Consider the following 20,613-nt stretch of genomic DNA (forward strand, 5'->3'; position numbering starts at 1 on the left):
AATTTGCAGGGCCACGGGCAGAATGGACATGTAGAACCCTTTGATCAAAAATTTGTAAGAATTTCAGGGTGGTGACAGCAGAACCTTAAACCAGCTGCACGAGTCACAGACCCAGAAAGTCAGCCTCGCTTGCTGGGTTTTGAGGATAGAGGGCTGCCCTCTAGCGTTACAGGAAAGAGGACTTCTGTTTCCTGATGTTTGCTTTTTATTTTTTCTCCCACAGGCCCCGTTAGAGATTCCCCAGCAGGTTTCTTTTTGCCACAAATAAATTGCTACAGAGTAAATCTATGGGAGAACCCCTTGCTCTCCACGCCTTACCCTTGGAGTGGCGGCCCTGCTACCCAGAGGCACAGAGATGAACCACAGGACTCCTCGGGGTCCCTTTAGTTTCAAGAGTCCGTATTTCACACTCCTGGCTTTGTACTAAAGGACATTTTTCATTTTACTTCATATGGCTTGTGAGTTATTATTTTGTTTCTTTTTTTCTTTTTTTCCTTTTTTAAAATAGAAACCGTTGTGGAAAACTTTTTAAAATGCATACTTAGCGCACTCTACTCTAAAACATAAATACAGCAACTGTAATGATCGTACTGTTCCACTTTTTTTTTGTATTAAACATAAAGCAACGACAGAAGCCCCCATAAAAATAAGCATCAAAACAAAACAAAGATCCAACAAAGCCTCAGAGAAGCCCTGACATATTCTTGATTTGTATATTATTTTCCTTCCAAGTCGTGTGTCTATGATGATGAAATTCAAATTATAGTGTTCAGGAGGAAAGGAGGAGTAGGAATGTTGATTTTTGTTCCTGTTTCACTTCTTGTAGCCCTACTTTTCAAAGTAAATTGGAAACTATTACAAGGGTCCCAGGATGCCTGTCTTTCCCACCCCCTCATCCTGCCCCCTTCATCCAGCACATGGTAGGTACAAAATGTTAGTTGAATGACTGATGAAAGGATGAGTGAATGAAAAAAACTCAAAAGGGTCAAGGGCAAAATAATTTCCATGTCATTACGTTGTAACAAAGTTTCTTAAACGTCTAAAGACTCCCTTTACCATACAGAGAACATATATATGGTATAGATAATGGATATTTAAAAGATTCTACTTCCCCACTAGGAAGAAGGAAGCAGTAATTAAGCATTTCCTTTTCCTCACGAGTTTTTTGGCTCTTTTAGCATAAACCTAAATGACAGATTATTTATTTTTTTCTTCCCTCTTGAGTGGGCGAAGGCAAACATCAATACAAGGGGTAAAGAAGAAGCAAGGATTGGAGAGAAGACAAATAATTAGTCTGTTGCTAACACAGGAAAGGACTGGAAATGTGCAACTCTGCCCACCCCAGAAAGACCAAGCACACAGCAGGAGGAAGACAGAACCAACACAATAGAAACCGTGTCCAGCTTCCCACTCAACCATGTTTCCTTGGAAGGGATTGGGTTCTGGATATTTATACCGGGGATTCATCAGTGTTGTCTGTCATTGAAGCTTGCTCTCAGAACCTTTAGAAACCTAAAATCTGGGAGTGTAGTAATCACATCCTCAGGTTCACATCAAAGCACTGAGCCAAAGCACCCAGCCCAGTGAGGATTGATGGGAGGGTCTGAGGTTGAAATTACCTGGGTTACAGTCGCAGGAGGGTGTTGGAGTAGGGGTTGAGGCGGCAGTCCACGAACCCAGCAGGGAAGAGATTTTCTTTCTGCTCTTAGGGCAGGATGACCCACCGGTGGGAGGTGAGCCTTGGGACCTACAGGATGCTTCAGGAGGACCCCCTCCTACCCATTGCCTCCTCCTCCACTCCTTGCCTCCAGGTCCTCAGAAGGAGGGAAGTCCAGGGAGCATGGAGCCTGGTGGGGCCGGACCTGATGTCCTGCACGCTGCCCTGAGCCCAGTCTCCCCGGCCACCTCCCTGCCTCCGGTCTGTGTGAGATCTGCGTGAGCTGTGCAGCTCCTGAGCCCTCACCCTTAGGCCCCGTGGGCACTGACTGCTGCTAAAATGAAAACCTCTGGAAGGATCCCGCTTGGGTCTCCGTGCCCGGCCTGGCCCTGTGCTCAGGGTAACACAGCTACCTAACTTACATGCCCTCTGCAGCGAGGAGGACACGACAGCCAGGGAGGGGGGGCATGGGGCCATTCGAGAAGGTTCTAAGGTCTTAGGTGGTGACAAAGGCTGAGTCCTGAGAACTGGTCATCTCCTGGAAGAGATGAAAAGTATATGGAACAGCCCTCTGGGGCTGCCCTCTGGGCTGCTCGCTGGTGGCAGGAGAAGGGAGGGTTCCTGTGCCTTGGATTCTTTAGGGTAAGGCTTTGGGGGAGGAGGTGGGATTTGGGGGCTCTTTGGGCCGGACTACACTCGAACAGCAGGAAACCTCCAGAAGGGTGGGTTCCTTTGGTGATCAGCGATGAAGTCCCTTCAGCCCCCAGGGCGAGGGCCAGCGGCCTCCGCTCCCACGTGTGTCGGGAGGGGACACTGTCTCTGATGACATATGCTCCCAAGGCTCCTGTCGGGTCTCTAGCGCCTCCTGCGTCCAGTCCCCCAAACTCCCAGGGCCCAGCCGCTCTCCCCAGCGCCCCTTTGCCACCATTCCCGCTCCGCAGAGGGGCTCGGCGAGGACCACGACCAGCCACGGGGCACTTCTGTAAACCTGTGTTACCACAGGCTTACATGGCACCTACAAAGTGTGACTGAAGCTGAGCGTGCAGGGCGCAAGGGCGGCTGCACCCCGAGGCCGTGGCGGGGGCTCCCCTTGCAGTCACTGCCGCTTCACTTCCACATCGTGCAGGCCTCCAGTTAGCGTCCTCTGGCGTTTCCGCGCCCTGCCGCCCTTGCAGGGAGCCCCGGCCCTCTCAAAAGCGTGGAGAAGTTGGGGGAGCCCTCAACCCCGCTGCGCTGAAGGGAAGAAGGGCTGGACGGTAAACCCGTGCCCAACGCGGGGAGGCGGGAAAGGTGGGAAATCCCCTCCAGGGCCCCCAAGAGAGTGAAAAGGAGGGAGTCCCCCGCTGTCCTCTGACCCGCGTACTAAAGGAGGGACCCCCGGGTCCTCTGACCCCGGCTGTGCTCTGTGACTGTGGGGGAGGGTGGGAGCAGGCCCCGCAGCCCGCTAAGGGGTGGGGAACAGGACGGCGGCAGCCTCCCTGCCCGCTGCCCTTGAGGTACTGGAGAGGAGCTTAGGAGCCCCGCAGTGCTCCGAGCCAGGTGGGGCGGAGGAGTCGGGGGGTGGGACTCCCTCCCTCCACCCCCTAGGCTGTGTTCTCACTTCTTAGTGGGGAGGGCTGTCCCTCCCACCCCACCCACGCTGCACTCCGGATAGGGTAGAGGAGGTGGACGACCCGGTGGCTGAGTGTGGGAGGGCGCCGGGCGAGGACGACCCCTGGCCGGGGCGCAGCGAGAGCTCCCCAAGTCAGCCACTCCCCCCACCGTCCAGCCCCCGCAGTCCCCAGCCTGCAGTCCGGCCGTCGGGTGGGGGCCTACACCGCCCCTGCACAGAGGCCGGCTGCGCGCGGGGCGGGGAGCGGCGGGCGGAGGGCCCTGTGGAACCCGCCCCCTCCCGCGAGGTGGCGGTGGCGGCGGCGGCGCCGGGAGCTGCCCCCGAGGCCGCCGCCCGGCCCCCGCCCGCGCGTCAACGCGCCCAGCCCGGGGCGCCGAGCTCCGCCCGCGCCGGAGGCCCCTGCGCGCAGCTCCGGGCGCCGGCAGCCGGGCCGGCCGAGGCGGCGCGGGGGTGGGACGCGGGCGGTCGCGGCAAGCGGCGCTGCCCGGGCCGGGCGCGCACGGCGGGCGCCCTGTGAGCGGCCCCGATGTGGCAGCAGGCGATGCGGCGCCGCCGCTACCTGCGGGACCGCGCCGAGGAGGCGGCGGGCGGCGGAGACGGGCTGCCGCGGTCCCGGGACTGGCTCTACGAGTCCTACTACTGCATGAGCCAGCAGCACCCGCTCATCGTCTTCCTGCTGCTCATCGTCATGGGCGCCTGCCTCGCCCTGCTCGCCGTCTTCTTCGCGCTCGGGCTGGTGAGTGGCCTCCCCGTGAATCCAGCGCCTCGCCTTCCCCGGCCCCGAGAGGACCCGGGCCAGCCGAGCCGCGTCCCGCTCTGGGCTGCCCCGCGGCCCGCGGCAACCCTTCGGCCCGCGGCTCCCTGCTCCTCCTGCCGGCCCGCAGCCCGGTGGTCTCTGGCAAGGGCTGCGGGCGAGAGAAAAGTTTCCTGGGAAGGCTCTTCCCAAAATAAAGTTGCCGAGGTGTTCACCAGGTGGACGGGCAGGGCGTGTGCTTTTTGCATCTTTGCGCACCGCTGGTAAACTCTGCGCTTTCTGCCGGGCGCCGCTGCCCGCAGCGCTCGAATAGGTCTCCCCAGAATCAGCCCTGGGCTGCCTGGGCGAGTGGCTGTCTCCTGCCCGGTTCCGCTGGCACGGCCCCGCAGCTGGCATTTTAGTTTGGATTGGGCGTTATTCAACTCTGCAGAAAGCCTGCCTTGGGAAAGTGGTTAATGACAAGGAAAATGAAGAAGAAAAATTAAGTATACATCTTTGCCTTTGCTAAAATCATTTAGCCCTTTAGCCCGATAGACAGAAAGTGATGGGGTGTTGACTTATGAATCTTTCATCTCAGGGTCTACAGTTAAGAAGTGTTTGGGATGGACGGTTGCTTTCTGTTTCTAGAGAAGTAACGTGGTTAGGGTTTTGGACAGGTTATTAAAGTGGATTTCATCACTAGGAGTATAATGCAGCTCAACAGCCAGTTTTGCCAGTTTATATTTTTCCAGCAGAAATCCTTGGCTCCCTCCCTTGAAAAGTGAGGGGAAGTCTGTAGATGGCGATAACTTCCTGTTACTGATCTCTGAGTGTGTGGTTCAAACTTTTGCACTGCCTGTGACATGCATGTGCAGATTTTGTGCGAGGCATCGATTATCCAGCGAGATTTTTTTTTTTTTTAGTCAGTGGTTGATCTGTGAATGTCTCCACTGGGTGATTTTTTTTTGGCTTAGAATATAAATATGTGCCTATATTTATATGTGTCCACCACCAAAGAAGTGGATTTTGCTTATGTTTCACCATGCATAAAATAGCTGTCCTTGGTATTTGGCAATTTGTTTCGGATATCCAGAGCCAGATGGTGTTCAAATGTTATGCATGGGAAGAATTGTTACCATCATGTTTTTAAAAAATAAAAAAATTTCCCCACACCACTCAATGGTAGCTGTCTACTGATTGAGTTCAATGAGGTAAGAATAGAAAATAGAATGTAGGAGGCCATGAAGTCACAGATCACACACTGGCTCTTGTACTATCAAACCTAAAGCAGAGAGTACCTTTTGATCCCTGTAGTCTAGATATGTGTCCGGAGCAGCCCTCACTCTCTCCACATGGAACCGGCCTTCTATGCTCTCTGGAATGGCATTTTTATTTCTCTTTACTACTTTTAGGAACAAAAAGGACTTGGGGAGAGACTTCTGCTCAGTCTCATGGGCAAGCAGGATCTCTAAAGACATCTACTTATTGTTTTTTACTTGCCAGGAAGAAAAGAAACATCAGAGTTGTCCTTTGGAAATCTGTTCTGCTGGGGCATTTCGGCTTGCCATTCTCTTGAACCTGTAATTCAAACCTGCTCCGGCATGTTCTCTTCTAAATGGAAAGGAGCAGGTGATGACCTATTTCTAGCAGCATTAATATATTTAAAGACAAGTGTGAAGTTCATGCTTCCCCTGTACACACTACTTGGTTTTCTGTGATAGAGAATTCTAATTTCTTAAACTTGGTTGATGGAGATTCTTGAATGGGTCACTCAGATTTAGCATGATTGGGTTTAAAGTACCCTTCTTTGAACGGTCTTTGCTCTTTATATTTGTGTTTCTATATTCAATTCCTTTATGTTCCTTTTTGCTTGGTGCAACTGTGGGAGTGGTATTCTTTTCACAACGTTATCCAAACATCTTTACTTTTCTTGATAAATCAATCATTTTCATGCTCCTCTTGCCTTCAGCTAAATCATTTTAAGCACGAAGTGGGCATTTCCCACAGCATGGCTGTCACCTATGGTGAGGTCCAGAGAGAGTGAAATGAATCCTGTTCTTGGCCGTACCTAATTCATGGTCTCATGTCTACTATGTGCACCCTTCAAAGAGATGAGCTATGCAGAAATGTTCCAGAATCAGGGGGGTAACTCAGTCTGGTAGAAAAGCCACCTTCAGGCAGAGACCAGCTGCAGGACCAAGTCGGAAGGAGCTATGCCTAGGAGCAATGTGCCCTGTGTTCTGAAAGTGGACCTGAGTCAGGACTGGGATGATGTTGGGCCCCCAACAGCCTGTTTCTATTTTGATTTTGGAAGCACCATAACCAACATCTCTGCTTTCTAAAACATGTTCTCCATCTAGATAGTCAACGATGGCTGGGGTAGGGACATTTGAAGATAGAATAGGTAGGCTAAGGTAAAGCTGTGTTCGTCTAATTAGAGGTGAGTTCATTTCTTGGGCTGGCAGAGCTTGGTTTCAGAGAGGTCTACCTTGGGAGGTGGGAATGGCTGCTTTGGGACCCTGCCAAGGTTTCCATGCTGGAGCACTTTACTTGAATAGCTGGGCTGCCATGCAATTCAGGAGCTAAGCAGATCTATTTTTGCTGCCTAAAATCTTGGACAGATTCCTTTTTTTCCCCCTGAATCTGCCTGATTTTGATTTCCATTAGACTTTCATCGGTTCTTGTAGAAGTTTGGCAATTTTCTTAAAGCACATCCCTAGCCTCCTAGAGCAAAAAAGCATTTGGACTACAAAATGCTTTTAGCATAATGCTAGTATGTAGAGATTTTTTTTTGCTGTATGTAATTGCCTTTGTAGAAGTGATTCGGAATACATACTAAAAAGAAAAAAGCAAGCTTCATTTTGATTTAATATTTCCCTAATTGACATTGTTCACAAAGTGATTTCATTTAATTTCAACCTTTGATCAATTCATGATTCTGCATTGTTGGCCCTAAAATTAAAGTAATCCTCAAAGTTTTATATACCGTAAAAATAAATCCTTGAATTGAAACTTCACAGTCTTGGTTAATTGGTTATTTTCTACATGAAAACAATTAAGTAGTTTTAATCCCATATTTGTGAAGAATTATCTGAAGACATGAAACTCAGTAAATAGAAAATTCAATGGCATGTCTTGAATGTAAATATTGTTTAATAATATGAGTAACAGTTTCTGCTGTTTATCATGGAGAGTATTCATGAAAAATCTGATTTATAATTTTTTCACCTTCAGCCTGTTGAGTGCCTACCAAGTGCCAGGAACGACAATAATTCTGGGCATGGGGAACAAAATAAACTTGACCCCTGGCATCAGAAAACTTAGAACTAATGAAATGAAATTTTAAGTCATAAGTCTTATCATGTAACTTGGTTTTTAACTTTTTTCTTGTTCTCATTGTTTTTTCTTTTTCTACTTTGTTTTTTGGAACTGGTTTTTATTACTGAATGCATGAAAACCCTTTTTCAGAATTTAATACTCTCATTTATTATATCCAAAATCAGCCAGCTGTTTTCAAAATTTGCCTGTCAGTGTTAGGAAAGGTTGACATAATTTTTTTTCATTTTGTCAGAATACCAGCTGGCTCTAGCCAGGTTTGTTTTGGCTAAAATTTATGATTAGGAATAGTCAATATTTCAATATAAATGAAAAAATTGTATTCCATAATTTTAAGTCGTCAGATAGAGAAATAAAGTAGATATTTGTGTTTTTTAGTATGATACTAAAATAAGAGTATGCACTTTTATTAACTATAAATAGGTAATATATGTGACTGAGAATATGACCCACCTTGCTTCTTTTATGGTGATACAATGAACTAGATATTTAGACCAATAACCAGAAGTATTTTTTATTATGAATCAATTTTCCAACATCAGATATTTTTTTGAAGGGCAGATTTATCAGAGAGGTTCTTTTATCTGTACATTGAGAAAGAATTTTATTCTTCCAAAACAAATTAACATACCCAATTATTTCTAGAGAGCAACCAACTTTGTTATTCCAGACAATCTTTCAGCACCCCCAGTAGGTGGAAGAATCACCGCCTTCCTTGGGGATTGGAGTATGGGAGGGCAGACAGATGTACCCAACATCCGCTCTAAGGAACAGGAAATTCTGTGCATGCTTTCTCTAGTTTCATAATTCTGAGTGTGGAAGGGAATAGAGCATGTTCTTAGGTATTGCAGTAAAGGTAGCTAAAGATTCATCTTTTTATGCATTTCTATACACGCAAGAAATCTCACTCTGCAGGTGCTTGTAATTTGCAACCAGTAATTCTCTAAGTCGTTTTAGTTATAATTTACTTGTGCTATAACAAAGGCCATGGAAAAACTGTAATTTTCTGTAGGAAAGATGGTTGCAATTTAGGGGCCTGGCAAGAAAGGGTTTGGAAGCATCCTTTGGATACTGAAATGTGTGGTTAAATATATACATGGCACCTTCCTTTCCTGTTTTAAAAGGACAGTGGAGTGAAATGATTGAGAGCATCTGCTGTGTGGGAATTGTGGCTTTGTCCATTTCCACTTCTGTGACCTTGGGAAAATTGTTTAACCTATGTCTCAGTTTCCTTGTTTGTAAAATGGCATGGTCCCTGCCTTGTAAGTTGATGGTCTCAGTTAGTACATGCAAAGTCCTTAGAACAATGCCTGGCATAAAGTAAGCCTCCAGGACTGTTAGCTGTTCCTAGGTCTTCGTAGCTGCCTTTTCACTGTTACTGTGAAAGAATACTGTAGTCACATTGCATTAGAGCCAGAAAGGTGCTCATTCTACAGATGATGATACTGAGACCCTGAGAAGTGAACTCATCTCTTCAAGGTCATGCAACTGCTACGTTGTCACAGGGTCACAGGGCTTTTGACTTTCCCTGGGTAACTTTGCTAGAGAACATTGCAGGTCTAGAATTCCCAGCTCTGGTCTTGGAAAATAGCAGGTTTTCTTGTTGAAATTTCTTACTAATATGAACAGCCTCAATCTTCATTCTGTGTAATGGAGTTAACTTTCAATGCTTTTCTCTTCCAGAGTTAAAGGAATTCCGTCGAGATGCTTCCTCGTAATTAATTCACTGACTTGCTGGCATTATTTATTTTCATTATGCTAAATGTCCCCAGTGTCTTCCCCATCAAGTGGAGCCTTGACTGTGGCTCTGCTTTTATTGTCTGAGAAGTCCTGGCATATGCACCATGGGTGTGAGAATCATTCCTATTAAGCCGTGATTCTTACTGATAATTTAAAACCGAATATTCTACTAAAAATGGAACAACCCTGTTAGAGCTGTGTTGAAGGTGTTTTGTGTGTGATGTATTTCATCAGAAATTGTTAGTGACAAGAGAGTCCCAGCTGGATGCTGGGCATACTCCACTGGTATACGGGTTCTTCCTACCATTTGGTATTGACCTCAAGACAATTCATTGAACCCGACTCATTTCTTCCTTCATTGAGTATTTAGAGCACCTGGGTTGGGGAGGTGGGTGGGGGGCAAGCACCATGATTGACATCACCCTGGAAGGCACTCCACCCTGAACTGGCTCACCCCTGCATGTTGACATGATCCCTTAAATACTGTTGACTGCTTTAGGGCAGGCTATCATCATGATCATTATCATATCTAAGGACCACAAGAGCTGAGGGCATTCACCTCTGACCCTCTCCACTTTCTGGATCTTCCTGAGTGGCTCCCCTAATCTTAAAGTCTCTTCCACATCTCTGTGCCTTATATCCAAACGTTTGGGAGGACAGAAAAGGATTATTAAGTTAGCTCATGGGTTTGGTCCATTTGACAAAATTAAGCCTGTGCTAATTCTTCAGTCCTTTTTTGGTATAAGGATACGATAAAAAAAAAAAAAAAATTACAAGGGAGAGAATGAAAAGAGGGTTGGGAGAAGACTTCGTTTGTACAGCTGTTTTTGGCAATGTTAGACATAGTTCTTTTGGTTCCCTCTTTTTTCTTCTGCTTATACTTCTGTCTCTAGGAGCCAGACACAGGTGAGAGTGGGGTAGACACAGTAAGAAAAACCTCAACCCAAAAAACCATTGTGGGCAGCTTTACCAGCTAGTTTTCTGACTCTGCCCAGAGTTCTAGAACAACTGTGCCAAGACAAAGAGAATGAAAACACAGACCTGACCATGGCTCATAGAGATGTGTAAGGCAGATTGTATCTCAGAGTTGAACCAAGTCACTTCTGAAAAGCTTGGTGCTGGAAATGGGAAAGTTCAATTATAGGGCAATTAAAATATGTTGAGTAAATAATTTTTTGCATTTGAAACATATAGACAGAAAGTATAATACTATAGTTTCTTTTTAAAATATTGAAATTCTGAAGATTTCTCAAGATGATCATTATTTTCTGGGAGAGTCCTGTGAATAAATCAGGTCTCTAGGGTCATCACCCCATAGAAAGTTCCTGGTAGAAAAGATGGCAGATCAGCACTATTGTAACGGGAGCCCTGACTGCAAGATCTTGGAATTATGAATTCTACCCATTTATATCAATGTCCTTTGCTGTCCCTCAGACATAATGATGCTGGGGTATTGTAGCTAGGACAAGACAGAGCTCAAAGATACTGGTTTTTTATTCCTGTGTGCTTACTCCTAACACTGAATTATATTATGTGTGTATATATATGTGTGTGTGTATGTGTGTGTGGGGGGGAGGGTTTAGTGTCCTGTATTATTTTTTTAGGTGTATAGAGAAAACAAGAGTAAATAATTAAAATATCAAGTTACTAATGATATATGGACATTATGAAAGAAATAAAATTTTAGACTAGTCCATTACTAGAATGAATTAAAGTTATTAATATTGAAAATTAAATACGGAGATCAGGTTAACATGAATAAAACAGATAATGAGGAAATCTTAGCACAGTCCAGACATATGGTCAACCTAATGTCTAACTCTTTCCCATCATTGACTTGCAGTGAATTCAAATACATAACCTCCATACTCTTTGGAATTGAATTTTAGGTGCATAAAATAGAATTACTCATTTGATAATTTGATTAATATTTGATTCTCAGGCATAATCCTCATTGATCTCTATGTGGCTCATTTATAGTAAAATAAATTTTCATGAATCCATTTTGAAGTAGAATATCTCTAATAGCAAATTTCTTTCTATATGCTCAACTCATTCCATTCTACTCTCTATCCTCAAATGTAAACTTCATATTGAAATTGAGTTTTATCGTTCTTTTACTTGTCTTTTGGCTCATTTTATTATATATAGACACATACATATAAATGATATATATGTGTGGTGTGTTATAGAAATTGAGATTCATTTACCTATTTTTTCCTTGAGGAGAATCAATTGCCACCGATCCATTTCAATTACTTTCTTCACATCCGTCATATATCAAAATTCTACATATGGTTGATTGGTTATGGGCTGTTCTGCACATTGACTAAGTTTTTGTTTTGTTTTGTTTTTATCCTTTCAATGCTACACACACACGCACACACACACACACAATTACTAAAGCTCTGTAATAAGTATTTTTGATTTATTTATGGGGAGATTGAAACTTCTGCTTCAGTATATTTGATAGTAGTAAGATTGTCTAGTATTTCTAATTTTGTTTCTGGGGTCAGTTTCAGTAAGATGTTTTTCTAGGAAGTTTTGCATTTCATCCAAATTCTCAAATTTAACTGCATGCTCATTTTGATAATAATATTCTCCTTTTGATGTTTTACATATGCTTTATTTTTGATTTTTATTTATAATATTGTTTTTATATGCCTTCTTGTATAATCTCACCAGAAGTCTTCTTTTTAGCTTTTTCAAGAACCGTCCTTCTTTGTTTATCTTATCCATTACTTTTCTTGTGTGTGTTTTTATCTTTATTATCTCCTGTTACGTCAGTCAGAACATATTAGATTATGTCATGGAAACAACTCCACAGTCTTCCTGGATTAACACAGCACAACAAAGGTTTATATTTTGCTCAGGATACACGGTAAAGATGAGTCCATAGAGGGACTCTGCTGGCAGCCCCGTCACTCAGGGATTCAGGATGAAGGAGGGCACATCCCACAACACACTTCTTTCCTCATTGTTGCACCAGAGAAGAAAAGCTTGCTTCCATGTCTAACTACTGGCGATGAACACTTTCCACATGGAAATGACACATCACTTTCATTCATTTTTCATTGGCCAGAGTAAATGTTCTTAGTTGTCTTTGGTTGCTTTAAAAACCACCACAAAACTTAGTGACTGGAAACACCACCATCATATATCTTCCTCCTGAACCTGCAGTTTGGGCACATTTGCCAGTGGTGGCTCTTCCTTGCCCCATGCATTGGCTGGGGTGGTTTGAAGGCTGTGTCTTGAAGGTTTGCTCGCTTCCCTGTCTGGTGGTCATACTGGCTTGCAGCTGAGATTCAGCCGGCACTGCTGGCCAGAACACCTTCATGTGGCCTGTCTACATGATTGCTTGACTTTCTCTTGATATGGGAGCTGGTTTCAAGAATGATCATCCTAAAAGAAAAAGATGGAATTGCATGGCATTTTTATGACCCTGTCTCTCAAGTCAGGGAATTCTGCCATACTCTATTAATTGAGGCATCATGAAGACCCTCTCAGGTGGGTGGTCAGTCCAAGGGGATAGAACCTAACTGAATGTCAAGCATACATGGGATGAAATGTAGATTGCCCCCATGTGTGGAAAATACTATCTGCTATGTTACCTTACATAGCCATGCCAAACTTTCATATGCCTGGAAGAAGGTTGTATCAATTAACTTGTGCTGTGTAACAACTAAAAACTTAACAGATTTGAACTACTCTTTTTTTTAGCTCATAATTGTGTGGGTCAGGTCTTGGGTCTTCTGACCTAGGTTTCTCAGTTCATCTCTGCTGGTCTGTCTCATGTTTGTGTGGTCTACTGGCATGTTAGTTAATCACTGGATTATTCAAAATAGCCACATTTATGTGTGTGGCTAGTTGGCAGGCTGTCCACCATGGCTGTTGAGTGGAGTGCCAGGTCACTCGACTGTCTCCTCTCATTTGGCAGGCTAGCCTGAGCTTCTTTGCATGGAGTTCAGGGGCTTCCAAAGAGCAGGAGGAAAGAGGCAAGCCCTACTGCCCAAGTCTTTGTTCAAGTCATTGCCTGTGCCATGCACCTGCCATTAGATTGGCCAAATGGAGCCACATGGCTAGCGCCGGACTCAGTGTAGAAGAGAATTACACATGGGCGTGGATACAGGGAAGGGGATTATTGCTAGCTGAGATTACAGGCATGCGCCACCATGCCTGGCTAATTTTTGTATTTTTAGTAGAGACAGAGTTTCGTCATGTTGGCCAGGCTGGGCTCTAACTCCTGAACTTGCGTGATCCGCCCACCGCAGCCTCTCAAAGTGCTGAGATTATAGGCATGAGCCACTGTGTCCAGACAGTGGCTATTACTAAAAAGTAAAAAAAGAAACAAAACAAACAAAAAAACCAACCAAAAAAACCCCAAACAAACAAACGATAACAACAAAAACTCAAAAAACAAAAAAACAGATGCTGGTGAGGTTGTGGAGAGAAAGGAACACTTTTACACTGTTGGTGGAGTGTAAATTAGTTCAGCCATTGTGGAAGGCAGCGTTACGATTCCTCAAAGACCTAAAGACAGAAATACCATTCGGCCCAGCAATCCCATTACTGAGTATATACCCAAAGGAATCTAAATCATTCTATTATAAAGACACATTTATGTGAATATTCATTGCAGCACTATTCACAACAGCAAAGACATGGAATCAACCTAAATGCCCATCAATGGTAGACTGGATAAAGAAAATGTGGTACTTATACACCATGGAATACTATGCAGCCATGAAAAACAAGATCATGTCCATTGCAGGGACATAGATGGAGCTGGAGGCCATTATCCTTAGCAAACTAATGTAGGAATAGGAAATCAAATACTGCATGTTCTCACTTGTAAGTGGGAGCTAAATTATGAGAACACATGGACACATAGAGGGGAACATATAAGTTATCTTATATGTGGTACCTTTTAATTTACATTTTTGTGATGAACTTTTAAGATAAATTATGCTGTGATCAAAGAACATGGGTCTGTGTGATACTTCTTTGAAATCTTTGGAGGTTGCCTGGCACATGATTTTTATAAATATTCCACATGCACTTCAGAAGAATATTCTTCCACCTAATGGTTGCGTGTGGAATTCTGTTTTTCAATTAGGCCAAGATTACTAATTACGATGTTCAAATCCTTTACATCTTTTCTTGTTTGCATTTTTATTTTATTTGCTTGGCCTATCAATAGCAAGATGGGGAGTTGAAATTGTCTGCTCTTAGTACATTAGTTTACTTTTTTCTCTGATTTTGTAAATTTTTGCTTTATACATTTTGAGGCTATTTTATTAGTTTTACAGATGTTTAAAGTTATTATAATTGCCTATTTATTCTTTTCACACCTCATGGTAAAATGGAGTATGACTATGTATGTAGATAAGAATAAAAATTGTCTATGTATCTATATGCATATAAAAAAACATATCTCCACACATCCATTTGTAGTCAAATGTTTATCAGAGCTAAAGGCTGATTTCATGTCTCCTAATAATTACTGCCATTTGTGGTACACCTGTGACATATGAAACACCCAGAAGCCACACCAAATCTGGATGACTGCATGTGAAGAAGCTGGCAGAGGGACATTCGGCTTCTCCCACTGAAAAATCACAGCAGGAAGTGATGGAAATCGTTCTACCTTTAGTCTTGCTGACTTCAAAGCATTTCACTAAAATATCATTTTTTTTAATTAAATAGAAAGGCAATATTTTACATTAGACTGTCCTTTACTACCTACATGCGAAATAGTACTATTTAACAAAAAGAAAAAGAAAAAGTGCGTTGAAAAGAAAGAAAATACGGATAAGCTGTTACTGCATGGAAAAACATCTAAGAAACAAAGGAGTTGTCACATAAGAAATAAAAGTGATGGGTATTTAATAGGCCTAGCAATTAGAATCCATCTGAAATTACCAGAAAATGCATGGAAAATGAAGGAATAAAATGCTTAGAGTGGAAGGAACCCATTGTCATCACAGTGGATGATACCATAGTTAAAATATCGTGCTTTAAAGGCATTTTCGTACATTTCATTTAGTATGCATTATATGGTAAATTTTATTTTACCTTGTTAAAGCCATTTTTAAAAAGGCATTTTAGTACATTTTAGGTAATATTGAAAGGATTTTAGTACATTTTATTTAGTTTGCATTATATGGTATTTTTTTTCCACAAAGGGAGGAGGGGTTAGGATACATAGGAATATTTAATTGAGATTGATGATGGTTTTAATGTTTTAGTTTGCTTATTTTAAAGTAGTCTGTTTTATATTCTAATATTTGCAAACAACTCAATCAGAACACGGGCCTCGGGGTGTACCTTGCTGACTTCCTTTCTCCATCTGCTGGGAGATGGACAGGAGAGAGGCGGAGCTGTCATCCTAGGTCTGAGGGTGTCTCTTTATTCCATTGACTTAGCCTTAAGAAAAATGCATGATGCAGGCAGTGAGGCCAGGGAACACTGTGGCCTGTAAGCTCGTACATCCTCTAGTGAATACTCTTCTGTTCTTCCCATGACATCCTCATGCAAGGTTCTTAAAACTTCAGAGTTAGCATTCAAAAGGCAGATACAGAATAAACTGGTGGCTGTTCTCTTCCTTGAAGAGTCTCTGTTTCTCAGTGGGCCCAGGTTTTGCAAAGGTTAGGGTCACAGGCCTCACAAGCAGCAGCTGACTGTCTCAAGCCGTTGGCCATCTGAGCCTCTGGCTCACGCTTTGAGGTGGGGGTGTATGGTCTGAGGCTGACGCTCCTCCTCTGCTGTGCAGAACCCACCTGCTAACGTCACTCACCTGGTGAGGGCAGGCACACCACCAGCCACCGAGGATCATGACCTGGATTAGGACTTCAGAGGTCGAAGTCCTCTTTATAGTTTGCAACTGCATTGTCATAAAGATGTATGTAATCTTTCACCCTAAGAGTTTGTGCTTTTTTGGCTGCTCTCATTTTGAAAGAAATTTAGACATTTTTGCAGGACTCTAAGAGGGTTGTAGGACCCAGACACTGTGCTCACTGTGACTAATGGTGGGAAGTCAACTGCAGCCCCGACAAATCACATCTCAGAGATCTGATTTTTAAAAAAGAGAGAGAGAAAAAATAGAGAGTTTACAATTTAGAGCCAAAATCAAAATCAAGTCTTACATACTTTACCCAGAAAAATAAGACATTGGGTCTCTGTCTTATTGACAGAGAGATCCTTTAAAAGAGAAGCATGGGCAAGCTCTTACAGGTCGTTCCATTTCTCCTCTGCTTCCTGGAAGGGCTATATCACCGTCTTCTTGTTGCCTGCTTTCCTAATTTTCACTTTACAGTCATGCATATTTTTGCACTGTTTTTCAGTCTTTCTGGAGAACTAAGAGCCAGTAAAGTCAATGATTGTTTCGCCCCTGCTGGGGTAATGAAATGACTGGAAAAAAAAAAGTCATATTAGGAAATAGGTTTCCTGATTATTTACTGGTTAGTTTTCTGTCCACAGCTCAGTGAGGTTCATTTGGGGAGGTTTAAATTAAATCAGTTTTCATGGCTCCATGTGTGTAGTGATCGTAATCTCAGATTTGATGTCCTCAGATGACATGCTGTCATGTCCCACGTGTCCATTTGTTCGTGGTGTCTGAGTGCTGGGGAGTGCTCGCAGCCTGGCAGACACCTAATACCCTTTTGCAGTAATTGTAAGCTGTGTCTGAGGGTAAGAGTAATAACTTGGGCACTTAATCATGGATAAAAATAGCAGTGGAGGGAGAGAATAAGAACATCTCATTTGATCTACTTGTTTTCTGCCAATTCTGAAAACACACGTTCTTTTGGCCACAGCAACAACTGGCCCCATTCGGTTGAGCTCGCTGTCTGCTGTGGGACCACAGACCCATAGGTGATCCCTGGGCTGGAGGCCTATCTCCCCCACCAGCTGGACAATGCATGGCAGCCCTTCTCCATGCCTCAGTTTCCTCAACTGTAGAATGGAACTAACACTAGTGCCCTCCACCCTGCCTGCCCCCACCAGGATGGTGGTTGTAAAGATTAAAGAGGTTAATATATGTAAGCCTGCTTAGCACAAGAAGCACTTACTAGCATTTACCATTCTTGTTGTTCCTCTTGCCTCTTTCCCAGGCGTCATTTATCACACATAATTGTGGGAGAGAAAGGGAAATGACGTCAGTTAAGGGGGCTTGGATGCTGGCTTTTCCCCTCCTTGGGAACCAGGACTCTGTGTGGATTTTTGGCTGGTCTGCTCTGTTTCCCCATCTCCCTGTGCTTCAGTGCCTGGTATTTGCATGGAGCCATTTCCAGTGTGAAGTTAGAGCTGCCAGTGGGTGGAATGAACCTTGTGCCCACCTGTAAAGAATAGAGATCACCAGACGGACAGTCCCTTTGTAAGTCCCAGATATGGTCCCAGCCGTGTGTGTGTTTTTTTTTTTTTTTTTTTAAATAGAAGTGTCTATGGGTATTTCCATAACTAAACACGTTTGGGTGAGGAGTAAAGACCTTACACTGTTTTCCGATCCATAGGAAACGCTGTCCATACCAAGCTTCCAGCACAGTGTTTTGCAGAAGCTACAGCCTAAGCCCAGGCTTGTGTAATCAAATGAAACATAATGTCTGTATGCGGAGCCGAACTTGTGTAGAATGGAAATAGTGGGTCTTTGTCATGTGGTAAGGAAGAGATAAATAGAAAAAAAAACTGTGTGCCAAAATAAATGTAAATAAATGCGTTAGTAAGAAGTGAATAATAAATGCCCATTTTCTTTTTGCTTGCTTGTTTCTTTTTGCCATGTTTGTTATTTTATTTTCTCCACCTCTCTTGAGAGAGACATCACAAACATGGCGCCCTCCTCTATGCATTTCTTGCTCCCTCACTTTCCACATTCAGCACGTTCTGACCCTTTTCTATTAACCTATGATCCTGTCAAAACATTAATTGCCATGCATTAAAATAAAAGCTCATCACTTTAAAGACTGAGATAATTTAAAAAAAGTTTTTAAAATAAAACGTTTAAAATCCATTTGGAAGCTAGTTTTCTAAGGCCAGGGTATTTCTGCTCCTTTGATTTAGGGAGGGAAGTTGGTTGTCTTATTTTCTCCTGGCATTAATGTGTTCTTACATTCACTTCTGAATACAATCCAGTTCTGCGTTGATCAGGGAAGATGTAACTTTTATGAGATATTGTTTTTCCTATTTTAAATATCCAACATTGGATTATCTATTTAGAAAAACATGTTTATTTATTATGAAAGTTGAATTTTAAATGTTCAAACTGTTCTACTTTCAAAACAATTTCTTAAACCCAGTATTTTCTGACATTGACAAGTGTTGATAACATTTTAACAACATAAATCATTGGTATCACAGTGTCTCTAAATGGTAACTTCTGCATGTACTTTTTTCTCTCCTCAGGAAGTTGAAGACCATGTGGCGTTTCTAATAACAGTTCCGACCGCCCTGGCGATTTTCTTTGCGATATTTATCCTGGTCTGCATAGAGTCTGTGTTTAAGAAACTGCTGCGCCTCTTCTCGTTGGTGATATGGATGTGCCTTGTTGCCATGGGATACCTGTTCATGTGTTTTGGAGGTACCGTCTCTCCCTGGGACCAGGTAAGGTGTGAAAATATTTTTTGTACTTCTTTTATGTTTTGGTTTGTGACATACTTAGTTCTGTAAACAACTTGGCCTTAAACTATAAAGAGGAGTTCTATAACTGAGAATGGAGTCTAATTTTTAAATTTCTAGTTCTAAAATTTATTTTTAATCGACAAATTATAATTGTATGTATTATGGGGTACAATCTATATGTATTTATATCTGTATATATGTGTATATGTATAGATGTATGTGTATATATATGTGTGTGTATAATTGGATACATATATGTTTAATATAAGATTAAATGAAACTAATTATATGCAACATGTCACTTACATATTTTTTTTTGGTGAGAAGCTTTAAAATCTACTCTTTAAGCAATTTTGAAATAATACAATACATTATTATTAACTATGGTCAGCATGTCATGCAATAGATCACTATATATTATTCCTCCTGTCTAACTGGAAGTGAAATAAGCCAGGCACAGAGAACGAAGGCTTTTGAAATAGCTGTCTTTGACTCGTGGTCAAAGTCACTCTGTCTCCATTTTAGCAAACCCATCGTGTCACAACCAAGGAGCTGGCCGGGGCCTCATACTGTCACTTGTTTGGGATAGCTGAACTTCAGTTCTGTCCGTAGCCTTGTTTGGCATCTCGAACCACAGTTTCGACAGCTCAGTCCTTCTGTTTCCGGAGTGCCTTGTCTAGGCTTCCTATTTCTCCAGGTGCCTGCAACCCTCTAGGACTGGTTGTTGTCTTTAAATTCCTTCTCAATTACTAGAATTTTCCTACTTAAAGACCCTTCCTAATTCTGTGACACTGATTTTCCCTCCACATGGTCACAAGCTATTGAAAGGGTGGCTTCGGATACCTACCGAAAAACCCACGTTCGTTCACTTTGCACCGGTTGAGGCTCTGGGCCTCAGGTCATATCCTGAGGAAAGTGTTGTCTAACTATTGGCTTTTTCCATAGTGCTGCTGCTATGTGGGTGGCTGCTCCCAGCGTATTCATCTGACAGCATGATAAACGGTGTGTTGTCTAGGGGACAGGCCTAGGCTGAGATGTGAGCTACTAGCTTAGAGCTTGTCAACCAAGACGTGGAGTTTTCAAGCCATCCAGGGAGAGGGTGACTGAGTAGCTGAGAGGGCTGCCACAGGTTTGGTGGGGACATTGAGAGCCAGGGGTGTGCCAGCAACAGGATCTGGAAAGGAATACAGGGGCCATGATGGGGAGAAGAGAGCCAGTGAGGGTACACTGCTGTAGAGGTGAAACAGGGAGGGTTTCCAGAGGGTGTGGACAGAATGGCTCAAATGCCATGTCAGGGGACAGAATACTGTTGGTGTACCTCAGTTGGAAAGAGCCCAAAGACGAGCTTGCCAGTGGGTTCTGTTGGTAAGTAGTCATGTGACCTCTGCCAAGCCATTCTTCTCTTTGTACCTCCATTTCTTGTGCAAAGGGAGGAGGCTGGACTAAGTGAACTCAAGTTAGTCTTCCTGGCTCTAAGAGGACACGCATAGTGGACACAAGACCTGGCGGGAGCCATCATCTCTCCTTCATCACTCTCCCACTAGAGCCCCTTGGAGGGCTGGGCACAGGCCCCCATGCTCTGCTTGGCTTCTTCCTCTCCCTCACACTCCCCGCTCTCTTCTTCACCCTCTGTGCTACCGATGCCATTTACACTCTGTCCTTCCCCACTCAATTAGAAATCCTGGCTAATACCATTAGACAAAATACTACGTAACAGTAAGGTAAACATGCGAGGGAGAAAGAAAATTCTAATTATCTGCAGATGACCATACTATCTATACAAATAAACTGGGAGTCACAGATCAACTCACAGAACTCATAAGAGAGCCCACCACGACTGCAGGATCAACATAAAAACAATAGTATTCTTGTGCATCAACCCTGAACACTTATAAAAGGTAATTTTTAAAATTACCGTTTAAA

At 43.4% G+C, this 20,613-nt stretch overlaps 1 protein-coding gene across 1 annotated transcript in view; it reads left to right on the plus strand.

The window, feature by feature from the left end:
- Positions 1 to 3,782: 3,782 nt before the first annotated feature.
- Positions 3,783 to 20,613, plus strand: part of ADCY2 (adenylate cyclase 2) — a 426,140-nt gene continuing 409,309 nt past the window's right edge. The window contains 2 exon segments of the mRNA NM_001265652.1: positions 3,783 to 4,005; positions 18,475 to 18,672. Coding sequence (NP_001252581.1) covers positions 3,796 to 4,005; positions 18,475 to 18,672 — 408 coding nt within the window. The 5' untranslated portion in view covers positions 3,783 to 3,795.

The sequence above is a fragment of the Macaca mulatta genome, chromosome 6 (genome assembly GCF_049350105.2).
Source record: "Macaca mulatta isolate MMU2019108-1 chromosome 6, T2T-MMU8v2.0, whole genome shotgun sequence".
Taxonomy (NCBI): Eukaryota; Metazoa; Chordata; class Mammalia; order Primates; family Cercopithecidae; genus Macaca; species Macaca mulatta.